This window comes from Rhincodon typus, chromosome 20 (genome assembly GCF_021869965.1).
Source record: "Rhincodon typus isolate 14 chromosome 20, sRhiTyp1.1, whole genome shotgun sequence".
Lineage (NCBI taxonomy): Eukaryota > Metazoa > Chordata > Chondrichthyes > Orectolobiformes > Rhincodontidae > Rhincodon > Rhincodon typus.
Window position 1 is genome coordinate 35,494,886 of NC_063351.1, and position 26,201 is coordinate 35,521,086.

The 26,201-nt window shown below is 41.8% G+C and overlaps 1 protein-coding gene across 5 annotated transcripts in view; it reads left to right on the forward strand.

Moving 5' to 3' along the window:
• ccdc172 (coiled-coil domain containing 172) overlaps nt 1–26,201 on the forward strand; it is a 124,499-nt gene that overhangs the window by 69,526 nt on the left and 28,772 nt on the right. For all 5 annotated transcript variants that reach the window (XR_007264292.1, XM_048609028.1, XM_048609029.1 and 2 more), the window contains one exon: nt 7,257–7,422. Coding sequence is in view for 4 of the 5 variants with exons in the window: in XM_048609028.1 (XP_048464985.1) it covers nt 7,257–7,422 (166 nt within the window). In the remaining variant the exon portion in view is untranslated. The remainder of the gene's footprint in view (nt 1–7,256; nt 7,423–26,201) is intronic.

Sequence of the window (26,201 nt, forward strand, 5' to 3'; positions counted from 1 at the left end):
ATGCGATGTGCTCCAAGAAGAGTGTTCTGCAAGGCCCACCACCCAACAAACTGATCCAAGCATCCAAACCAGAAGGCTATCATTTGCTTCACTGTGGCTCTGGAGGAAAGTTGGGTAGCATAGAATCTGCAAGGCCTCAAATAATTGCATAACCGAGTTTTTAGTCGTGGTTTCAGAAGTTAGCTCTTGTCTCCTAGTGACCATCTTTGTAAAGCATCCAGCTCAGCAATGATGAAGGAACCTGAGATTTATCAAGGATATGACTATCATGGATATTTGGCGCAGTCCTCTAAGATGCAGTATCCATGATCATAGGTGATAAGTACATTTACTGAATGTAACCCTTTTCTTGTGGTGAGTTGTGCCACGTTATGATATGGTGCAATTGCAGGGAGGTGACAACCTAGTGGTGTTATCACTGGACTGTTAACCCAGAGGCCCAAGTAATGTCCTGGGAACCCGTGTTCGAAATCTGCCACAGCAGATGGTAGAATTTGAATTCAATAAAAATCTGGAATTAAGGGTCTAATGATGACCATGAATCCATTTCCAATTGTCAGAAAAACCCATCTGGTTCACTAATGCGCTTTAGTGAAGGAAACTCCTCCTTACCTGGCCTGGCCTATGTGTGACTCCAGACCCACAACAATTTGGGTGACTCTTAATTGCCCAAAGGGCAATTAGGAATCGGCAATAAGCACTGGCCCAGCCAGTGACATCTTCATCCCATGAATGGATAAAAAAGAATTACCCCATGAAGGATCTCACATCACCCACAAGTAGAGCCCACATCCTCAGACTGGGAAAGAAACTTACTCCATCCACTTTTTCATCTTCATTGCACATTTATGCTTCAAATGAGGATGGAAAGCAATATCAGTCGTGCTTCGCAGAGTGAATTCCAGCTTGCTGACGTTGATGACCCTCTCAAACCTCTATATTCGTTTCTCCCTTCCTTCCCTGTGAACCCCATCAGTTACAACCTATCGCACGTTCTCACCCAACTCCTTCATTTAATTAAGTCCTTCCTCAGAACCTGGACCCAAAACATTAACTCTGTTTTCTCTGATGCTGCCAGACCTGCTGAGCTTTTCCAGCAACTTTGATTTTGTTCCTGATTTACAGCATCCGCAGTACTTTTGGTTTTTCCTTCATTTAAGTCTTCATCTCCAAACATTATGCCCAGTGTTATGACCCTAGCTGACGTTATTATCAGAGAAGTTAGATCACAAACAGGAATCTGGCTTGATAAGTTATAGTTTTAATTTGTATTAATTTTAACAAAGTGGAATATCACTGAAGCATAAACATGCAATGCTGCAGAAATTGTACTTTAACAATAAAAGAGAAATTTATTGCAAATGAAAAATAATCTAAATTATCTATTAATAACAAATTCAAAGGTTTTAAACATGCAGTAAAAGTATGATCCCATTAATCTCAAAACCTTCCTTTGTAAATGGAAAATAAATAAAACGGTTGTTATATTGTACCCAAAACATCACTCCTGGTACTGTTCTCAAAACACCGTTTGTCTAATACTCACAGCAGAGTCGCTGTACCTAACACTTTGGTAGACCTAAGTCACTTGTGGCTTCAACTTTTAGACTGGAATTGCTGATAGCTGCTTCCTGGAGCTTTCATGCACTTGAATTTCAATGCACTCAGCTTAATTTAGAACTTCTGGGATTTTATCTCAACGCTTCTGGTCTTGAGCTAACACTAACTCAAAACCAGAAATCCAAGCTAACAGCAAAAAACATTAAAATTAGAGATATAAATCTACATATCTAATATATTACAGATATAAATCTACATATCTAATATATATAAACTGAGTTCTGAAGAAGGGCCACTGGAACTGAAACGTTAACTCTGATTTCTCTCCACACATACTGCCAGTTGAGATTTTCCAGCAATTTCTGTTATTAAATTTTATTTATCACACAGTATACTCTCAAAAAGCATTCACTGTGGCATTTTCTTTTCCACGCACATGGATGATTTTAACATTGTAAGGTTGAAGAATCAAGCTCGACTGAAATATCATAACTTCACATCTTGCAATTTTTCCAAGTGAATCAAAGGATTATTGTCAGTATGTAACAGTTTCATCTACATTATTGGTGATGCAATATCAAAATGGTATAAAGCCAGCACAAGTTGAATGCCTCTTTTTCAACAATGGAATATTTTTGTTGAAATGCAGTTTTTTCAAAAAATAACTGACAAGCCATTCAATCCCTATCTCGTCGTCTTACAGTAAAACAGCCTCCTCACTATGTGACAGGCATCAACAACCAGTTTGAATGGCTTTACATAATTTGGCACAGCTAAAATTGAAGCGAGTATTGGTACAGCTTTTAAGTTTTTAAAGACAATTTGACACTTGCGCCCATTCAACAAGTTTGTGCAGGGTGCTAAAACAGTGCTAAGTTCAGAACAAATTTGAGAAAGAAACCACTCATGCCAGTGTAGTGTAATATTTCAAGTTTTGTTTAAGGCACAGGGAATTTCAAAATAGCCCAAGTATTTGTTTCTGTAAATGCCACGTGGCCTTCTCCCACAGCATGGCCCAAATAAGCCGCCTTGGCCTTGTGAAATTAACTCTTAAACAAGTTTATAACCAGATTGCCTTTTTGTAGACGATCAAACAGATTAGTTGAATGGTTAAAATGATCTTCCCAAGTTTGGCTAAAAACAACCAAATCGTTGATGTAAACAGCAAAGTTAAAATGTTCTTCAATTAATTTATTGGTAAACCATTGAAATGTTGCTGGTGTATTTTTCATTCCATACTTTGCACTGATAACACCATCTGGTATCACAAAAGATGAGATTTATTTAGTTCTCTTGGTTAAGAGTTTGCTAATACCCCTTACCAAGTCAATTTTTGTGACAAACCAGGCACGTCCAATACATTTAATACAGTTCTCCAATCATGGTATAGGATATGACTTTGCTGCTTGTAGATTGTGCCCTGTGATGTTAAGAAATGCTGGCCAATTTGGAGACCCAGAGTACCAAGGAATGAGCTGGAGTCAACAGGTACCTGCCCAAAGTTTCATGTCAGGAATTGTTGCCATCTTGGTTCTCACCATTGCTTGGCAACATAGCAAACTGTATATAAATGAGCTGTGATGAGGTAATCATGAGATGTTAATGCATGCAAATATACCTCTCACCAGTTACTAGTGAGATTCTCATCTTGTCACTTAAACTTTTTGTACAAAATTAGACTTCCTTTTTTGATGATAGGAATCTCATTTTTCTACTTTCACTATTTTTTCTCAACTGATACATCAATGCCTCAAGTTGTTCAGCTGCTGGGATGTTCCCTTGTTTGTTTCCAAACTTCACCTTTAGATGACCATACTCTGCCAAAAAATTTCAGGCTGGATCTAAGCCAGTCGATAAGAGAGAAACCAACACAGCTTTCTTGGTAGATAGAGTTTCTTGATTTTTTGACTCGTAGCACCTTCCATCTCCATGTTTATAGGTAGATTTATAGTATCATAGAATTTTACAGTATAGAAAAATCCATTGTGTCTGTACTGACCCAGAAAGAGCTACCCAGCTAGTTTCAGTCTTTAGCCCTACCTCCATAGCCCTCTAATTTCATCACCTCCAAATGTATATTTAGCAATCTTTTGAAACCTCCTATGGAATCTGCTTCCAACACATTTTGAAATCCTAACAACTCTGAGTAAAGAAGTTTCTCCTCATCTCAGTCTTGGCTCTCTTGCTGGCAATCCTGAAATTGTGACCCCTAGTTACTGACACATCAACTGGTGGAAACAGTGTGTCATTTTTTTTACCATGTCAAAATTGTTCATGATTTTGAGTATCACAGTAAGTTCGCCTCATAGTCTTCTCTGCTCCAATGAGTTTAAACCCAATTTCTCAAATCTTTCCATGTATCTAATATCCTTTGTTCCTGGTATCATTCTGGTAAATCTCCTTTGAACTCTGTCCAGGACTTTAATATCCTTCATTTAATAAGTTGCCCAGAATTGAACACAACTCCAAATAAGGTCTGACCAATGATTTATAGAGGCGTAGCATTACCTCCTTGCTTTTATCCTCTATGCCTCTATTTGTAAACGTAAGGCTCCATAAGCCTCCTTAACAACTGTTTCAACTTGCCTGCTCACCTTTAGAGAATCATGCACATGAACCCCATGGTCTCTTTGCTCCTGTAACCCTTCAAAGTTGTACAATTGAGCCTGTATTGTCTCACTGTGTTTCTTCTACCAAAATGCAATACCTCATATTTCTCTGCATTGAAGCTCATTTGCCAGGTGTCGGCCCATTTGGCCAACTTGTCAATGCCCCTCTGAAGTCACTCAGAATCACCCTCAAAATTCTCCCTGGCTTGGTATCATCTGCAAATTTACAGATTTTGCTCTCAACACCCATTTCCAAATCATTTATATTAATCAGGAAAGACAAGGAGTCCCAATACTGATTCCTGGGTAGCACCACTTTCAAATCATCTCCAATCTGAGAAATGCCCATCTATACCTACCCTCTGTTTCCTATCTTTTAGCCAACTTCAAATCCATGCTGCCAAGGACCCATCAATTCCAAACATTTCTAATTTACTAACCAATCTGCCATGTGGCACCATGTCAAATGTTTTTTAAAAGTCCACAGCAACGTCCACAGCAACATCCACAGCACTACCTTCATCTATTACCTGTGTCACCTCATTAAATAACTCAATTAAATTTGTCAGACATGACTTGTGTTCTCTACATATACAAATATATCCTCATAACCTGAAATAAAGACATTGGTTAATTACGTTAAGATTGTCAGACATCAATAGATCACAAAGGTTCAAGAAGGCAGGTTACCGTGATCTTCTCTAGGGAAATTGTTAATGGGCAATAAATGCAGGCCTAGCCAGGTACACTCATTTTCTGTGAATTAATTTTAAAAATTAGCAGCTTCTCAAACCCAATTTTCCTCACTCATTTACCTTATGTTAAAAAATTCAATTCCCAAAATTAAAAACAAAACCTCGATAAAACACACACGAATCACAAAATTAGGTATTCATAACAACTCTCAAATCTAAATACCACTATAATCAGATTAATAACATTTCTCAAATTCCATTCTACAAGAAATCATTAACATGCATCCTGAAAATTCCTTTAATTTTTCCTTTCAATAAAGTAAATAAAATGTGGGATCTGCTTTGAGTTGAACATAAACCATTTTCTGTAAAACAGATCTCAGCACAAAAAATTGCCAATACAGAAAAGGATCGTTCAGGCCATAGATACATCATTTAGTTTTCATAGCTTTTCCTTCGCATTTGTGCCTCTTTGGACAATTCCAGAAATATTTCTCTCAGAAAAGCATCACCCTTCAGAAATGTGGCTTTTCTGTCAATTCATCCATACTTATCTGACTATCTCACCAAAAGAGCTAAAAGTGTTTTCAAGATTTTTTTTAATGGTGGAGGGGTTTGATGGTGGCGGGAAAATCTACTTTTCAAAGCCTATGCAAACTATTTTCCTATGATTACAAAGCTGTTGACTTCTTATCTGGAATTTTGTCACATTGAAGTACAAGTTACTTCTCTTGTATTGTTGCTCACAGTTTGAGATTTTGTAATTAATTCTAATAATGTGGAATTAACTTCGGCATTTAAAAAGTTTAGATTTAACATCATGACACATTATTTTACCATGGCCTTGACATTCACTGTCAATTAATAGTGTAGCAAATTTCCCAAACTAAATATTGCAGATGGTCTGATGTAATGCCTCATTTTCCTAGAAATCTCAGACCTTGATGAAACCCCATCTTCATGCATGTGATGTATTAGAGTGTGCAGACAAAGGAACTTCATTTTAGCTTATAAAGCAAGAGGATATTGCATAATTTGGAAAGCAATTTGGGATTTTGTCCATAAACTAATTATAGGGAGTTAGCTTTTAAATATAGGGAGCTTTACTCGGTGATGTGAATTCTTTGCTTGATCTATCCATGCTAGGTTATCAATTTATAATCTAGTCACTTGGTAAAACAGAACATGTATATTACTGATAAAACATGTGTTTGGTCAAAATAGGTTCAGTTCTCTGAGCAATACCTTAACCAGAGTTATTCTGTCTGTGTTAAAATGGAATCAAAACCTGGCAGTTAACTGTCAATCAACATGGCTGGTGCATTCTCCATATCAACACGTCTACCCAAAGCATCCATTTGCTAACCAATCAGCATACTTCTGTTTTGCAGTATAAATGTTGGTTTTTCCCCTAAATTGGTACTCTTGCAAATTGTCCAGATGAGATGAAAAAAAGCGGCAAAAATGTGTTTTTTTTTCAGCAATAGTCAAATTTAGTCTGGTGGATCAGCAAAAATATTCTATCATTTAATTGATTATTTCACAAAGTCAATTATTGAAAGCTGTAGTTGAGATAACAATGTTGATGTTTTCAGTAGCAAATTTCCCTCGAGTTATTACTTTGCTCTGCCTAAAGTCTTAATCCATTTTTCTATCATTTGTCGTGTGGTTTTGGGGAGTGTGGTTTTGAGGGGAACCAGTGGTAATGTTTTCCTGTCCCTCTGTAATTTTATCTTTAGATTTGTATTTAAACATCAAATACTTCAGAGGAGCTATATGTTGTGATGTCAGGGAATTAATGTTCCAATATAAAAGCAGTGATACAATTCATACTCATCCTTACAGAATGTTATGTGGAATTTTGCTCTCCACTAAATCATCAGATTAAGTTATATGTTGGGGTTTGAGGTATTGTCTGACTTGTTTGGAGTCAGAATCAAAGGGTTTCATCTTTTTGAACTCTTCTACGCCTCCAAGCATATAATCAAAAAGCAGGTAGGAAGCATGTTGATTTCTCTGTCAAAATATTACACATATTGGAGTGTTTGATGCAAATGGAGAATTATTCCGATAAAATAATAATTGTTGCTGTGTGGTGCAAAATATGCATGCAAGTTGATAAATAAAATTTCACTATTTAAATTGTGAGTTGCATCGCCTGATGTCCAGAACAGTATTATCAGTACTTTTGACATTGAACTGTTGTCTTAATATCTGGGAAGCACAGAAGAGCATAGCAAAGAAAAATAATTATCTCCATTTTATTCCAAAAATCTTACGCAGCAAAATAGTTATTTAAAATCAGAAAATCGTGATGATTTGGAGATAGTGGTAAATTGTTTTCCACTTTTTTTTTTAAAAAGTATCTGGCTGCATATTTTCTCTTGTGCAGGAGAAGAAGAAAAAGAAAATTGTTGAGGAAAGAGAAAAATTTGTTCAAGAGATTTCAGAATTCAATACTGAATATGACTTACTAAGTAACAGAATAATTACAATTGAAAGTAAAGTGAAATCAAAAATATGTGATTTGGATACAGAAGCCTCACACCTGAAAAATGGTTAGTAAATTTCTTATTGTATTTTTATAGTATTGAGTTAAACTTATGAAGTAGATTTCACATTACTAATCTTTAGATGACAGTTTGGAAGTTTATTATACATTATCATATTACTCTAGTTGATATTTATAACTGAATTCCATGAAATTACATCAGAAGCTGATGCCAGCTGAAGATACCATTTTAGTAGCCAGCTTATTGATGAACTAATGAATGCTAGTTAAAACATGAAACATCAGGTTGTTTCCAGAGCCATTGCTTAATTTACCATTTCACAGTTGTTGTGTGGAGTGTGCTTTTGGCCTGTTAAGTGTTGTGGAATCTAAGGTATCAGTGCAGGTTCTGGTTGGACTGGCAGGGACCTATAAAACTTCTACAATGAATTTAGTTACCTTACTGCAACAGTTTTTCTTTAAATTCTCTTCCCGTGCTATTCTATCCTCCCCAGTCCAGCTCTCTTATACCATACGCATCCCATTGATTTCATGCCTCCTATGTCATTCCCATCCTCTTACACACTCTGCTTCTCCTGCCATCTCCATACACCATTCAATCCTGAAATAACTCCACAGAGGCTAGTATCCAGTGACCAAGTCACCTTTTATTTACACATGGAAGAGTCCTTAACACAGATTCAGCTTCCTCAGAGCCAGATCTCCGAGTGAACAGAACCTCTGACACTTTTATTTGTCTATATTTGTCAGCCAGGGCTCCCTGATTAGACCAGATTAACAATCTCAATCAAGGAGCTCACATTCTGTGACGTTCACCTGGCTGACCTCATTAAAATCACTATATCTCTCCCCCTCTGAGTCCGTGGACATATGCCGGTTCTTTTTTTCTTGTAGCTACTCCAGCGGCTTTTTAGCACCATGTCAGGTTCCTCTAACTCTGCGTCAGTAACTCACTTCTTGTGCCCAGAGTGTCTTGGAAGAAATTCATTCTCTTCTTCAGGTGGCAAGTCGTTAAGGCAGCAACATCCATCATGTCCATCTCAGATTCCGAGGAATCTTCAATGCTTGACAGAGAGGGAGAATCCACAGGTTCCCGAACATTCAGAAAGGCAATCGAGGAGCCACAATTTGCTCCCACACCATTTGCGAGGTTGCAACATTCACATGGTCCACGCGCTTGTTCAGGACCGTCGCCCCTCCCCGAACTTCACACATCACTGGACCTGACCACCCATTGACCATGCCTGTTACCCATGCAGGGCCATTCCTGTGGTTCCTACACCAAACTTCATTCCCTGAGATAAACTGTCTCTTTCTCTTAGCAGAGTCTTGCGGCTGGCATTGGCGTTCCTGATGCCATTCCCCCCACCACAGGTCCGGGAAAATCAGATTTAACCTGGTGTGAAGTCTTCTTCCCATTGGTAGCTCTGCTTGAGCTATCCCTGTAGTTGCATGAGGGGTGGTCCTATAATCAAATTGGAACTGAGACAGTTTGGTATCTAGTGAAGGTGTAGGCTGTTTCTTTAAGCCTACCTTTAAAGTTTGGATTGCTGTTTCTGCCAGATCATTGGATGATGGATGTTATGGAGTTGTCCTTGTATGACAAATACCATCACGGTGGCTCAGTGGTTTGCACTGCTGCCTCACCGCGCCAGAGACCCGGGTTCAATTCCACCCTTGGGCGACTGTCTGTGTGGAGTTTGCACATTCTCCCCGTGTCTGCGTGGGTTTCCTCTGGGTGCTCCGGTTTCCTCCCACAGTCCAAAGATGTGGTGGTTAGGTGGTTTGGCCGAGCTAGGTTGTCCATAGTGTTCAGGGATATGTAGGTTAGTTGGGTTATAGGGGCATGGGTCTGGGTGGGATGCTCTGAGAGTCATTGTGGACGTGTTAGGCCAAAGGGCCTGTTTCCATGAAGGGGTTCCACTGTAGGGTTTCCATGGTTTGATTCCATTTGAATTTAGGAAATACTCAAACTCCCTGATGGTAAACATGGCCAGTTATCTGTGGCCAACGTTTCCAGGCGTCCCTGTATTGCATAAGAGGCACACAATTTTTCTATCGTCATCCCTATGCACATCCAGCAACTCTGAGTGGGCATCCACAATGACTAAGCACGTTCAACCTGTGAAAGAACCTGCACAGGGTTTATCCAGCATGTGGGGGAGCTGCTGTGGTAATTTTTGCCCTTGTTGGCACTCTGGGCACTTCTCCACAAATGTGGCTATGTCTGCTTCCGGACGTAACTTCTCACAAACATTTTAGAAACTGCTGGATGACCCTGGTGGAGTTCAGCCAGTTTCTGGCATCGACTTTTGCTTGGGACGATAGTTCTTGCTTCCCGTAATAATATGCCATCCTTTACTGTGATCTGGTTTCTCCGGGTCCAAAAAGCTTTCAATTCTGCTTAAGGGAATCCTTTGGTTTCCCGCATCACCACCAGCTCTAATAAATTTTGTTTTGCTTGGATCAGATCTTCCTATGTCCAGAGTCTCATGTTGTCAGTGGTGACTGGAAAGATGTCCAGAAAATTTAAAACCATTAACAGACTGTTCCAGTGGTGGTACCACCGGCAGTCTGTCTGCCAGCAGGAGGCAAATTAATGCATCAGCATTTGCTACTTGGCCTCCCAGATGGTGTTCCAACTTGTATTTATACCCACTTAATATGTAAACCCACTACTGAATTTGACCTGAAGCTATAAGCGGCTCTGCCTTGTCCTCTTTAAATAGATCTAACAGTCTAGGGGATTATGGTTTGATATTATTACAAATATACATCCTTAACCATGTTGGTGGAACTTCCTGAATCTAAATATGACCCCACCAAATCTCCCTTCTCTATCTGGGCATATTTATACTTTGCATTAGCCAAAGGTCTGAATACATATCCTATTGGGTGTTGCTTTCCATTGGTCTGATGAGCTAATACTATCCCAATGTCGTACGGAGAGGATCGCATGTAAATACCAGATCTTTCTTGGGATCATAGTATGCCAACACCTTAGAGGATGAGCGTTGTTTCTTCACTTCCTTGAAAGTTACCATTTCCAAGACTGAACTTTTTTAAAGAGTTGATGCAAAGATGCCAGGATTGCAGCATACGTCTGGGAATTCTCATTTAACTGCAAGGCTCATGTCCAGCTTCATCAAGGGCAGCATCCCTGTAACACCCCACCTCCCCCCGCCAATCCGCCCCGGTCACTTTGCATTAAATCTTCTATGTTAGGGATTGGGTATTTATCCAGCTGTGAAAAGTGGTTTACCATTTGTTTAAACTTCCTACAAAGGTGAAACAACCCATCAGGCATCGGTATGACCTTTCCATTCTGCAAACTGGACTGGTTGGATGATTCAGAGATAGTAAGAATGCCGATGCTGGAGTCAGAGATAACACAGTGTGGAGCTGGAGGAACACAGCAGGCCAGGCAGCATCAGAGGAGTAGGAAAGCTGACGTTTCGGGTCAGGACCCTTCTTCAGAAATGATTCCTTTGCTTTCCAGCATTGTGATTTCTGCCTGTACTTTTGCCCATAAGGCAAATGGCACTGGGTGGGTTTTGCAGAATCATGGAATTGCTTCCTAGTCAACATGCAAGGTAACCTTGACTCCTTTGATAATCCCTGGACCTTCCTGAGAAACCTCTGGGTATTTAATTAGGACTTCACTCAGCCAGCCATTTTTGAAAGTGTTGAGCCAATCTAGGTGAATCTCTCAACCAATTTCACCCCATCAATCTTGGGCCCAAGCCTTTTAGTACAAGATTTGACTTAGATTTTAGATGTTATTGTCACGTGTACTCAAGCTGTGGAGGTGCCAGTGTTGGACTGGTACATGAGAACTAGGAGCAGGAGTAGGCTGTCCGGCCCTTCGAGCCTGCTCCGCCATTCAATAAGATCATGGCTGATCTTTTTGTGGACTCAGATCCACTTACCCGCGTTCTCACCATATCCCTTAATTCCTTTATTGTTCAAAAAAAAATCTACCTTATCTTTAAAAACCTTTACTGAAGTAGCGTCAACTACTTCACTGGGCAAGGAATTCCATAGATTAACAACCCTCTGGGTGAAGAAGTTCCTTCTCAATTCAGTCCTAAATCTGCTCCCTCTAATCTTGAGGCTATGCCCTCTTGTCCTAGCTTCACCTGCCAGTGGAAACATCCTCTGTACTTCTATCTTATCTATTCCCTTCATAATTTTATATGTTTCTATAAGATCCCCCCTCAATCTTCCGAATTCCAATGAATATAATCCCAATCTACTCAGTCTCTCCTCATAAGCCAACCCCCTCAACTCCGGAATCAACCTAGTGAACCTCCTTTGCACCCCCTCCAGTGCCAGTACATCCTTTCTCAAGTAAGGAGGCCAAAACTGCACACAGTACTCCACGTGTGGCCTCACCAGCACCTTGTACAGCTGCAACATAACCTCTCTGCTTTTAATCTCAATCCCTTTAGCAATGAAGGACAAAATTCCATTTGCCTTCCTAATTACTTGTTGTACCTGCAGACCTACCTTCTGTGTTTCATGCACAAGTACACCCAGGTCCCTCTGCATAGACAAAATCAGAGATCACATGACACCAAGTTATAGTCCAACAGGTTTATTTGAAAACACAAGTTTTCAGAGACTTGTTCCTTCTTCAGGTGTTAGTGGAGAGGTGGAATCAGACACAGAATTTATAAGTAAAAGATCAAAAGATTGCACCACTGATGAAGATATATTATTCAAACCTAAGATGCTATTAAATTTTTAATCAGTTGGAAGGTTTTAATTGATTCGTTCGTATACGTAAATCCCCAAATTTCTTTCAAGTCACTGTCCTGAGAGAACTAAAGGTTTTATCAGTGTAAAGAAGAGGTGACATTTTAGGTCAAACAATGCATGTTAGGTGTGAGGCCTTGTTTAGAATCTGTTTGTGTGTGGTTTGGAGTCGGACTGGTTTTATTTCTAAGGTAGGAATTTATAAAATGCTGCATTGACTGACTGTGCTTTTTGAACAAAATAGAATGTATCTGCAAATATAAATTCATCCCATAGATTTGTGTGTGTGTGTGTGTGTGAGTACATATGCATGTGTGTGAGTGAGTGCATGAGTGTATTGTGTGGTGGGGTCACCTGTAGTGCGACATGAACACAAAGTCCCAGTTGAGGCCATCCCCATGGCTACCAAACTTGGCTATCAGTCTCTGCTCAGCAACTCTGCATTGTTGTGTATCCCGAAGTCTGACTTGGAGGACGTTTACCTGAAGATCTGAGGCCGAATGTCCTTGACCACTGAAGTGCTCCCCCACGAGGAGAGAACATCACTGTTTGGCAATTGTTGCACTGTGTCCATTAATTCGTTGTCTTAGCATCTGCATATTTTCACCAATATACCGTGTCTGCAGTGTATGTGATAGACAATGTTGGCCGAGTCACATGAGTATCTGCCATGCACGTGTGGGTGGTGTTCCCACATGTCATGGTAGTGCTCATGTCGAAGATCTGACGTGTCTTGCAGAGGTTGTCACGACAGGGTTTTGTATAGTGTTGTGGTCGATGTTGTCCAGAAGGCTGGTTAGTTTGCTGCAAACAATGGTTTATCTAAGGTTTAGCGGTTGTTTGAAGCAGAGAAGTGGAGGCGTGCGGAAGATCTTGGCGAGGTGCTCATCGTCATCGATTTACGTGTTGAAGGCTGCAAAGAACATGGCATAGTTTCTCCGCTCCCGGGAAGTACTGAATGATGCAGAGTACCCATCGGATGTATCCCGTGTCTGTATTCTGAGGAGGTCATTATGGTTTTTCACGGTGGCATGTTGGAACTGGCAATCGATGTCCTGAGCATCGTGTCCTGTTCCAATGATGGCATCGTTCAACACTTTCAGGTGTCCATCATGTTCCTGCTCATCCGAACAGATCCTATGTATGCATAGTGTTTATTCATTGGGCATGGCTGTTTTAATATGTTTCGGGTAGAAACTAGAGAAATGCAGCATCGTGAGCTTATCCATAGGCTTGCGATAGAGTTAGGTATTGAGGTGTCTGTTCGTGATGGAGGTGTGTGTGTCCAAGCATCAGACTGATTCTAAAGAGTTGTTGATGGTGGGATGAAACTTGTTGATATCGCTATGTAGTTGTTTCAGTGATTCCTTGCCATGAGTCCAAAAGAAGAAAATGTCATCTATGTATCTGGTGTATGGCATTGGTGAGAGGTTCTGTGCAGCAAAGAAATCTTGTTTGAACCTGTGCATGAAAATGTTGGCATACTGGGGAGCAAATCTGGTCCCCATGGCTGTTCCGTGTGTCTAGATGAAGAACTGGTTATTGAAGGTGAAGACGTTGTGTAGAGGATGAAGTGGATGAGTTGTAGGATGGCATCTGGAAATTAATGGTATTGAGTACTGAGGCTGTGTGGTAATGCGGTTGTCATGGGGGATGCTGATGTAGAGTGCTGAAATGTCCATTGTGACAAGGAATGTTCTTGGTTCAACTGGTCCATGGGTCCCGTGTTTTTGTAAGAAATCTATAGTGTCACGACAGAAGCTGGGGGTTCCTTGCACAGTGGGTTTCAAGATACCCTCGACATAGCCGGTGTGGTTCTCACGCACGGTCCCGTTGCGTGATACAGTGGGATGTCCGGGTGTGTTGGCTTTGTGTATCTTTGGAAGGCAAGTACCCTACTCGGGAAGTACGCAGGATGAGAGTGCATAGGGTACTCTGAACGACTGGATCAAAAGTCTTCACCAGTCTGTTCAGTTGTCAGGTGTGTTCTTTGGTCGGATCGATAGGTAGTTGCCTGTAGTGTTCCTGATTGTTCAATTGTCTGTATACTTCCTTGCAGTAGTCCGTTCTATTCTGTATGATGATGGCTCCTCCTTTATCTGCTGGTTGCGATTCCCAAAGCATCCACATCCTTCTTGTAGTGCGCTGACCAGAACTATGTGCAAAATTCCAAGTGTGGCCTAACTAAAGTTATATAAAGCTGCAGCATAACTTTGCTATCCTTATACTCAATGCCTCTTCCAATGAAGGCAAGCATGCTATAAACTTTTTTAAGTACCTTATCTACCTACACTGTCACCTTCAGTGATCGTGGATCTGCATACCCTGATCCCTCTGCATATCAATACACCGAAGGGTTCTGCTTTTCACTGTATAATTTCCACCTGTACTTGACCTTCCAAAATACACTGCCTCACATTTGTCCGGATTAAACTCCATCTAGCATTTTTCTGCCCATGCCTCCAACTGATCTATATCCTGCTGTATCATCTGGCAATCCTCCTCACTATCCTCAACTCCACCAATCTTTGTATCGTCTGCAAACTTAGTAATTAGACCAGCTTTGTTTTCCTCCAAATCACTTATGGAGACCACAAACTGCAAAGGTCCCAGTACTGATCCCTGTGGAACACGACTAGTCATAACCCTCTATTCTACCGCTACCCTCTGTCTCCTATGACTAAGCCAGTTCTGTGTCTGTCTTGGCAACTCACCCCTGATACCATGTGACTTCACCTTTTGTACCAGTCTGTCATGAGGGACTTTGTCAAAGGCTTTACTGAAGTCCACGAAGATAACATCAACCACTTTGCCCTCATTGATCATCTTCGTCACCTTCTCAAAAAACCCGATCAAGTTTATGAGGCACAGCCTCCCCCACACAAAGCCATGCTGTCTGTCGCTAATAAGTCAGTTTGCTTCTAAATGTGTACTGATCTTGTGCTTGAGAATCTTTTCCAATAATTTGCCTACCACTGACGTGAGACTCGCATGTCTGCAACTTGCAAGATTATCCCTACTACCCTTCTTAAACAATGGGACAACATTGGCTATTCTCCAGACATTTGGGACTTCATCTGTGGCCAAAGAGGATACAAAGATGTCTGTCAATGCTCCAGCAATTTGTTCTCTTGCTTTCCTCAATATTCTGGGACAGATCCCATCAGGACTCGGGGACTTATCTACCTTACTAGTTTTTAAGATGCACAACACCTCTTCCTTTTTAATAGCAACTTCGTTTAGAAACTTGACCTTCCCTTCCATGAGATCATCCTCCACCAATTCCTTCTCTTTGTTGCATACCAGCACAAAGTATTTGTTTAGGACCTCACCTACCTCGTATGGCTCCACACATAGATTTCCTACTTTGAGTGGGCCACCCCCTTCCCTGAAAACCCTTTCCTTAGCTACCCTCTTGCTTTTTACATATGTATAAAAAGCCTTAGGATTCTCCTTCATCCTATTTGCTAACGACCTTTCACCACCCATTATAGCCCTTCTAATTCCTTGTTTGAGTGTTTATAGACTTATAAATGCATAATGTTGCTACACATGGCGCTATCTTAGGTAGGTACCTGGGTGCAAAAAAAACTTAAGTACAAAGTAGTAAGAGAACAGAGTTAAAAAGTTAAATATTACTTCATAGAATAGTAGAAAAAGAAAAAATAGGTAATAGTTTACTTTAAAGCCTTCCGTAGTTTAAACCAGGAAAATAAAGTTCAATAGTCTTTGCTGAGTCCCCTGCTTATCTTGCTCTCCGGGGAGACCTCAGTTGTCTGTTCTCAGTGGTAACTGAAGCAGCTCATCTCATAAGAGATCAAAACCGAAGTTGTACCCTTAATCTCTAAAGGTTCCCTGGTATAGGTTCTCAGTCTAGTCATTGTCCTATGCAAACTTAAAAGTTAGAGTCAAGAGCGAATTTTGTTAAAGACTGGTTCTGCAATCACTGAAACAGCCGCATTGGTATCAACCTCCATTAGAACTGGGTGACCATTTAACCAAACATTTATTTTGTTTGGTTCTGATTTGGATGTTGCCAAGCAATGTAACTGTTCCAAACAAAATGTAAGTGGACTTTCCAGGGCATGCACTCTCCTGGATTCTAGCCTATGAGTTCTCTTACTGCATTTAGATCTAGTGGGACTCTTTTGGTGTCTCGAGTCAGCATACCACAGGAAGTATAATGGCTTGGCTTTGTTTTGGCGAGGCTTGGCTTTGTTTTGGGGTTTTGCTGTGGGCTGATCTAAAGTCCATCTGTTCAGGATATCCTGAGTGAGGCTATGCAATTGCCTTTACTCAAGTGGTGTTCCCCAAGCCCAGTCGGACTGGCAAGGGTGTCCTCTACTATCGGAATACCCTGCAACTCATATGCTGTACTTGTCACATTTTCCAATGATGAAGTCAGTTGTAACGCTTGTTTGAAGTCCAATGGAGCTTCAGCTTTTGTACAATTACATCATTATTCCCACATACTAAATGGTCTGTCAGCAGCCCATTAAGGGTTAAACCAAAGTCACATGCCTCTGCCAGTTGTCTGAACCTTAATAAAAACCCCAATATGGGTTCCCCTCGTTCTCGAATTGCTGAGTGAAACCGATAGTGTCTCAGAATTAGAGGAGGCTTGGAGTCATAATATTCCTTAACTGAATCTGTCAACTCTTAAAAGGTTATAGTATCTGATGCCTCAGGGAAAGTTAGGCTTCTGATAACAGAAAAAGCTGTGTGTCCACAAGTTGTCAGAAGAATTACTCGTTGCTTTTAATCTGCCCTAATATCATCTGCCAGAAAAAAGTAACACATTATTTCTACATCATGGCCCCAGTCTTTGATGGCAGGATTGAACAAGTCAAGCTTCCCAAATAAAGGCATGATGCCAGAAATGTTTATCCCGACTCAAAGCAAATTTCTTCAGTGAATGTGAATTTCTTCAGCAGTATGCTTTTCTCTCATCGCCACTGAAATAACTCCATAGAGGCTGCTATCCAGTCACCTAGTCACCCTTTATTTACACATGGAGAGTCCATGATACTGATCCAGCTTCTTCAGAACCAGCTCTCGGAGTGAACAGAACGTCTGACACCCCTGTTTATATCTGTCAGCGAGTGCTCTCTAATATAAACAGATTAACAGCTTTAATCAGGAAGTTTATATTCTGTGAGGTCCACCTAGCTGATCTTATTACGATCACTACACATCCTTCCATGTCATCCCATTCCCATCCTCCAATCCAAACTATCATGCCATGTCTTCTCCCAAATTATCCCCTCCTTTTCCCCAGTGTTACTGGCCGCTTCCATGCATGTTGTCCCCTTTTGCTCAATGTTGTCCATGCCGTGTCTGCCACAAATGTGGGTACCCTTCTCACCAGTCTCTCCAGCCAGGGTTATTTTGTTGTAGAGTTCCACTTATTTTTGACATTTTGTTTTCTCCACAAATCTCACTTTATCCCACTGTCAGGAAGAGAGATCGATTTAGCAGTTCACTTGGTTATATCTTGAGAAAAGACCATGCTGACCCTCCTGCCAGGGAGAAAGAAAGAGTTGGTATCTGACCTGACTGTATCCTTGAAAAAAATGCTCGCACTTTGCCTGAGTGCATCCCAAACAATTAGAGAGACTTGGCTCCTCATTTAATCATATCCCAGGAAGCTTACGTTCAATGATTTTTCCTACCAGTTGGCTAAAATTTCTCAAAACAACATCATTACAAAACATTATGCATCTCCTGCTATGAAAGGAATTAATTGCTATTGGTAACCTCAAAAGATGGATGTTTAATTACTGGTGCGAGCACGATGGGCCAAAAGACCTCTTTCCACACTAAAAACTCTACAACTCAATCCCAGTTGAAGGTATGTCAGTAAATGTGCCTTATGGGGACCACATTCAGTTCACTTATTAGCAATTGAATTATATTTTTTAAAATGTAGTTATTAACTATTTTCCTGGAACAACATTTTTTTTCAATCCTTAAACTAACTTTCGGAACAGCCTGGATATGCAAAATCTCTAAATTTTATGGAGTGGGTGTACTGCTTAGCACTCTGAGTGGTCTTAATGAGGTGAGGGAGTGGCTTTTTCCCCTTATCTCCTGATGCACACAGGGCACCCCATAGCCCCCAGAGGACACATCAATTTAACCAGTCAGATTAAAAAAAATAATACTTTTCCTACCACTCACCTGACCAGGCCAATCATAGTATGATGTGGGTAGTGGAACTTCAGCTCAATTGATCTGTTAATGAACTGAATGGCTCAATAATTATGTTTTAATAAATGACAGCTTGTCTGATGATTTTGGCATTTGCCTCAGGATTGCATGGGAAAACACTGGGCTCATGGGCAGCAGTTGTTTTATGTGTTTCTTGCTGCCAAAAACATGCCCAGTTATGGGGTACTTAAAGTTCAAAGCTGTGTTATTATTATACATTGAATTAATGTGAATATATGATTGATATGGAATCCTCAAACTAACTTTGCAATGTACATTATGTAAGTTTGCTTCTCAAAAAGGACACCTAACTGTTGCAATGCCAGTATGTACTGGCCTATCACTGTTTTAGTGTAGGATGATTTACTGATAATTTGTAACATTTAGCTGTGAGATTGGTTTTCTGAATCAAAGATCTTCCCCATTCTCAAATAAGGTGCCTCAACCCTTCTCAAGAATTAAGTTATCCTGTGGTAAATCACTTACTTTCTGCATCATAAACTATATTGTGCACCAGGAGTCAGCGTTGAATCATTGTTCTTTCTAAAGTACATAAAATGTGCACTTATGAGGTGTCAGTGTCAAAATTTGAATATGGAATATTGTGTTCAGTTCTGGTCGCCTCATCATAGGAAGGATGTGGAAGATTTAGACAGGGTGCAGAGGAGATTTACCAGGAAACTGAGATAACAAGGTGTAGAGCTGGATGAACACAGCAGGCCAAGCAGCATCAGAGAAGCAGGAAAGCTGACGTTTTGGGCCTAGACCCTTCTTCAGAAATGGGGGAGGGGGGTACTGCCTGGACTGGAGGCAGGTCTTATGAGGAAAGGTTGAGGGAGCTAGGGATTCTTTCATTGGTGCAAAGAAGGATGAGAGGTGACTTGATAGAGGTGTACAAGATGATGAGAGGCATAGACAGAGTGGATAGCCAGAGACTTTTTCCCAGGACGGAAATGACTATTACGAAGGGGCACAATTTTAAGGTGATTGGAGGAAGGTAGAGGGGAGATGTCAGAGGTAGGTTCTTTACACAGAAAGTGGTGGGCGTGTGGAACGCGCTACCGGCAGTGGTAGTGGAGTCAGATACTTTAGAGACATTTAAGCGACTCTTGGATAGGCAGATGGATGATAGTAGAATGTAGGGTATGCAGAATAGTTTGATCTTAGTAGGATAACAGGTCGGCACAACATTGAGGGCCTAAGGGCCTGTACTGTGCTGTCCTGTTCTATGTTCTATGTTCTATGGTATAGGGTGACCAGAACGCTGCTTCTGTTTTGTAGGGCTGAGTACTAAGTCCCTTGCTTTGTGACTTGGTAGCAAGGCCTCCGCCTTGCACCACATTTTGAAATATTTGCACGTTATTTTTGCAAGTGTTTTCACCTTTTTGTGTCTGGACTGAGCCTCCATGAGTCAGCTGTGCCTTTGCGAGTGGACTGTGTTTCTGTGAGTGGGCTAGGCTTCTGTGGGTAGACCAGGCCTCTGTGGTGGACAGGCTCTCTGTGGGTGGGCCTTATCCTCAAGTGTAGGCCTGGCCTCTGGGAGCCTGCTGTGTTTCTGCAAGCAAACCAGGCCTCAAGGATGGACTGAGTATCTGTATGTTTGCTGTGAGGTGTGTGCTTGCTGCCTTTGGGCATGGACTCGGCCCTTTATGTTTGGATTGTTTCATATGTACTGTGTTTTGCGTGTCCCTGGGTCTAGCAGGCCTTACTGAGAGCCGGAAGGTGAGTAGGTTGTTCCAAAAGCCAGATGGTGCATAGGTCATCCCAAAAGCTGTTGCCCTGAGAGTCAGAAGGTGGGTTGGTCACCCTGAGAGCTGGAAGGTTCATAGGTCGCCCCAAAAACTGTCGTCCTGAGAAGGCGTAGGGATGGGATGTACTAGTGGTGGCCAGAAGGCAAGTGGGAGCCAGGTAGGTGCTGGAAGGTGTGTGGGGATGGGCTGAGAACCAGATGGTGTGTGGGGCAGGCTGTCCTAGAGGTGGTCTGAAGGCAAATAAGGGCAGGCCGATTACTGGTTTGCCAGGGGTGTCAGTGTTGCATGTATTGCTTTTTTATTGTTTGTTTGTATGGATTTATCCCGTATATACTTTTGACTAAAGTTTTCTCTTATAGCGAGTTAAGGTGGGATTTGGGGTTCATTTCACGGTCCCCATTTCCCTGTAAATTGTTGTTTGCTTTGTTGACTGTTACCTTGATTTGTTTTGCATTTTTGTACAGTTGAATAAAATGTGTAACCAGGAGATTCAGAATCTCCTCAGTTCAGGGACTGACTCCAAGCTGGCTGGCCGCAGCCGGTGTACTGTGCACAAGTAAATAAAGGGTGACTTGGTGACGGGATACTGGCCTCTGTGCAGTTATTTCAGTGGCGATGGGAGAAAACAGCACGTGCCTGAAGAACATTAGCTTGCAACAGTCATCTTGGAGTTGGGGTAAGGATTTCTGGCATCATGTGTTTATTTGGGAAGCTTGCCTCGTTTGATCCTGCTATCGAAGACTGGGCCCAGTATGTTGAAAGAATGCAATATTTTTTTCCAGGCAAATGATATTGGGACAGATGAAAAGCAAAGAGTAATCCATCTGACTGCTTGCAGAGCCGTAGTCTTTTTGGTTATAAGGGACTTAGCTTTGCTAAAAACACCAGACACTAAAACCTTCCAATAGTTGACAGAGTTGGTTAAGGAATATTATGACCCCAAACCTCCTCTAATTCTGAAATGCTTTCAGTTTTATTCCACTATTAGAGAACTGGGTGAATCCGTATCGGGATTTTTGACGAGGTTGAGACGCTGGCAGAGGCATGTGATTTTGGGTTAAACCTGAATGAGATACTAGGACACTATTTGGTATGTGGGATAAATGACATAACCATGCAGAAATGTCTACTAGCTGAAGCCCAACTGGACTTCAAGCAGGCACTACACCTGGCTCTGTCATTAGAAAATGTGGCAAATGGAGCATTGGAGCTATAGGACATCACAATGGAAGTGGACATCCTCACCTGTCCAACTGAGCTTGGAGAACACCACTTGAGCATAGGCAATTGCAAAGCCTCACACAGGGCACATCCTGAGCAGAGGGACCCGAGGCCAGCCCACAGCAGAATTGCACAATAAATCTGAGCCTAAGCCAGTTAGCTAAAAGGTTCTTCAGAATCTGGGCTGACAAGCTATTGTAGTTGCTGCTGGTATGTGGACTCGAGTTAGCACAAGAGTCCTATAAGATCTGACTTGGGAAAGAAAACTCGTAGGCCGTTACCCAGGAGAGTGCACACCCTGCAAAGTCTTCTACATGTCGGTTGGAACAATTAAGTTGCTTAGCAACATCCAAATCATAACCAATTAAAATTCATGTTTGGTTAAATTGTCACCCGGTTCCCATGGAAGTCGATACCGACACAGCTGTGTCTATGGTTGCAGAATCTGTCTTTAACAAGATGCGCTCAGGACTCCAACCCTTAGGTTTGTGCAAGACCTCAGCCAGACTGAGAATATATGCTAGGGAATTGTTGCAGATCAAGGGTATGACTTTGGTTCTGGTCTCCTGTGAGAAGCAATTGGTGCAGTTACCACTGAAGGTAACAAAAGGCTCAGGCCCAGGCCTACTGGGGTGAATTGGCTGAGAAAAATTCACCTAGATTTGCTCAACGTTTTTTGATTAGAAAATGGCTGCCTCAGTGAAATCCTAGTGAAATACACAGGAGTTTTTCAAGAAGGGCTTGGGACTATCAAAGAGGCTAAAACCACTTTACATGTTAACCAGGAAGCAATTCTGATATTTTGCAAGGTCTGCCCAGTGTCATTTGCCTTGCGGGCAAAAGTAGAGATGGAAATCAAGAAGCTGGACAGTGAAGGAATCATCAAGCCAGTGCAGTTTGCAGAATGGGTAGCATCCGTCATACAGATTGTGAAGCCTGACGGTTCAGTTGGCCTTTGTGGGGATTTTAAGCAAACGGTAAACTGCTTCTCGCAGCTGGAAAAATACCCAATCCCTTGCATAGTGAATTTGTACGCAAAGTTGGTGGGTGGAGGGGTCAGTCCCTTATGAAGCTGGACATGAGCCACGCCTATCTGCAATTATGACTGGATGAGGACTCCCAGCTGTACGCTATGGTTAGCACTGCAGTCTCTCAGCGCCAGGGACCCGGGTTCGATTCCACCCTCAGGTGACTGTCTGTGTGGAGTTTGCACATTCTCCCCATGTCTGCGTGGGTTTCCTCCGGGTGCTCCAGTTTCCTCCCACAATCCAAAGATGTGCAGGCTAGGTGGATTGGCCATGCTAAATTGCCTGTAGTGTTCAGGGAGTGTATTTTACGTGGGTTTATAGGGGGATGAGTCTGGGTGGGATGCTGCGAGGGTCAGTGTGGACTTGTTAGGCCAAAAGGCCTGTTTCCACACTGTAGGGATTTTATGAAGTGTTTATATACAAGACTGCCATTTGAGGTATCATTAGCCTGCACCCTTTCCCAGCACACCATGGTGAACATTTTACAAGGGCTACCCTAGGGTGCCATTTTTCTGGATGATGTATTAATAATAGGGAAGACAAATAAAGACCACTTGGAGAACTTGGACATAGTGTTTAAAAGTTTCTTCGAGGCAGGCGCTTACCTTAGAAGGTAAAAACATGTGCTGCAGGCACCCTAAGTGATGTACTTCGGTTGCAGAGTTGACAAAACCAGGTTACATCCCTTGGAAGAGAAAGTGAGGATGAACAAAGGAACCCTGACTCCAACGTCTGTACTGGAGCTTAGGTCTTTCCTTGGGTTAGTGAATTATTACAGAAAATTTATATGTAACCTTGGCACCCTTACACCTGCTGTTGAAAAAGGGTCAGCCTTGGAAATGGTTGCGTAGCCATGAGTGAGAAGTGAAAAAGCAACTATCGTCGTCTAAGTTATTGGACCATTATGATCTGAAGCGAGAGGTAGTGCTGATATGTGATGGCTCCCCGTTTGATATTGGGGTAGTTTTGGTTCACCAGTCACCCAACGAAGAGGAATACCTGATAGCATATGCTTCTGGACTTTGGCTGATGCCGAACACAAATATGTCCATATAGAGAAGGAAGGTTTGGCAGTCATCTTTGGTGTTAGGAAGTTCCACCAATACTTTTACGGACGTGGATTTGGTGAAGTAGCTGCTCGGGCTATTGAACAAGGCAAGGCAGTGCCACCTATAGGTTCTAGTAGAATTCAGTGTTGGGCCCTCATTCCCATTGCATACAAATAAAAGTTAGAACACCAGTGTTAATGCTAATCTGCTAATGCGGATGCCTTGAGCCGCCTCTCATTGGCAGATAATCCACCAGTGATGCCTCCCCTGGAAGAGCCAGTTTTGGTTTTTAAACTTCCTGGATACCCTTCTAATCACCACTGACAATATCCAACTATGGATACAAGAAAACGCTGTTCTAGCGAAACTAAAATAGCTGGTGGTAATGGGGGAAACAGAAAGACCATCGCAACCAGGACTGAAGCCTTTCTGGACCCGACGAGACCAGATCACCGTAGAGGATGGCATATTACTGTGGGGAGCCAAGGGTGGTTGTCCAGATACTGGCTGAACTCCACCAGGGTCATCCAGGGGTTTCCAAAATGAAGATGCTAGCAAGAAGCTATGTCTGGTGGCCGGGGTTGGATGTCGACATAGCTGCATTGTGGGGCAATGCCCAGAGTGCCAATAAGAACAAAAATTGCCACCATCAGTGCCTCCACATTCGTGGAAATGGCTGGGTAAACCCTGGACACGGTTGAATGTTGACTCTGTCGGTCCTTTTCATGGGCTCAATGTTCATGTCATTGTGGACGCCCATTCAAAGTGGTTGGAAGTGCATAAAGGTCGTTCAGCAAACTCGGGGATGACAATTGAGAAGCTGTGAACATTATTCGCGATACATGGCCTTCCAGACACATTGGTCATGGACAATGGGAGGTCATTTACCAGCAGGAAATTTGAAAATTTCCAGAAGTCAAATGGGGTTCAACCCATAAGGACAAGTCCATACCATCTATCATCCAATGGTCTAGCAGAAAGAGCAGTCCAAATGTTGAAGGCAGGCTTAAAGAAACAGCCTACAGCGTCACTTGATATCAAACTGTCCCAATTCCTGTTTGATTATAGAACCATGAGGAACGCAACGAAGGGATAGCTCCAGCAGAGTTGCTGATGGAGAGAAGACTCCACACCAGATTAAACCCGATACTTCCAGATCTGGGGGGAGGGCAAAATGGAAAGAGGAATACCAATGCCAGCCACGTGCCTCCTCTAAGTAAGAGAGACAATTTATTTCAGAGGATAAAATTTGGTAGGAATGGCCCTGTTTGAGTATAAGGCGAGGTTGGTGCGAGGTCAGGTCCCGTGTTCAGGTTGGTGATCCAGTCCTGAAAAAACCCGTGGATCACCTGAAAACTGTCACCTCGCAAACAGGACAGGAACAAAACATACCTGTCCCCTCAGAACAGCCAGAAGGCCTGTTGGAAACTATAGGTTCTCCCCTACCCTGTCTGTGTCAAGGAAACCTCGGAGCTTTGATACCATTACCGCCGGAAGAAGTGGAAGAAAGTCTCCCGAGACGCCCCAGACACAAAAGATGGGCTACAGTCCAGTACATGCTGCCAGATTCAGAGTCCGAGTCAGGGAAACTGGACCTGGGGCGAAAAGGTCAGGAAAAGCTACAAGAGCGATCCAGGCCTACATTCCCAGACTTAGGGGGTGAGGGATGTAATGATTGGAGCCAGGTGGATCTTGTTGACTACAAGATCCTTGATTGGTGTTGTTAATCTGGACCAATCAGGAAAGCCCTGGCTGACCAATATAACCAGGAGATTCAGAATCTCCTCACTCTGAGCTGGCTGGCCACAGCTCGTGTACTATGCACATGTAAATAAAGGGTGACATGCTGTCGGGATACCTGCCTCTGTGGATTTGTTTCAGATTTGGTCTATTTTTGTGAAAGCATTTTAAAATTATCTGGGTCAGTCTTTTTGGAAGTGTGATTTTAAACCAATATGTGCATCTGGAGTTTTAATGAAAGTTTATATTTACTGTTGGGTCTCTGACCAGGGAAAGAAAATGTTAAGCCATTAGCTTACCAGAAGCTAAGATAAGCAAGTTTTGTTAAAGATTAGTTCAAAATCTTTTGCATATTCCGAAGTACATCGGACTATGATCGGAAGCAAGTATAATCTCTCCTAGAAACAAAGATTGTTCAAAGCAGTTGAGGAAACAAACTTACTTCAGTCAAAATTTGTAGTTTGTATAACATTCTGACTAGGAGTATTTGGTGAGAATTCTGTAGATTATTGAAAGATTGAGGAAGTCAATTGGGTGAGTGCTGAAGAGAATGGGTCTTACAACTCATGGGAGTAGAATTGAGAATATTGAAATCAAACTTGCTGATCTGATAGGGAAGGAAACTCTGGATTTTGATTAACTCTAAATTGATAGTATTGGGAACTAGATGAGATTTTGTTTTCTTCCTTGTTTTGAAATATTTCAACTGAGTTATATTCTTGATAGCTTTGTTTATTTTAGTTTTATTTATTTTTGTAATGTGTGGCTGTTATATTATTTAAACTAAATCTGCAGCCTAGTATGCTTATGTTTCAGTGAAAGATTGCCACACTAATAAAAGAAAAAAAAAATCTATCATGCCATATTTCATTCTGGCATCTGATCTGTCCGATAGTAATATCATAACAAGTGAGAGTTCTTGTTGGGATCTGTATTCATTGAATTTAAGAGTGATTTGTGTCTCTTTAAAAGAAATGGGTAAGTGGAGGTGCAGGGCATACAGTGCCTGTGGGTGAAGTTTATTGTATGAATGTTTAAAATGCTTTTGAATGTTTCTAAGAGCTTTGT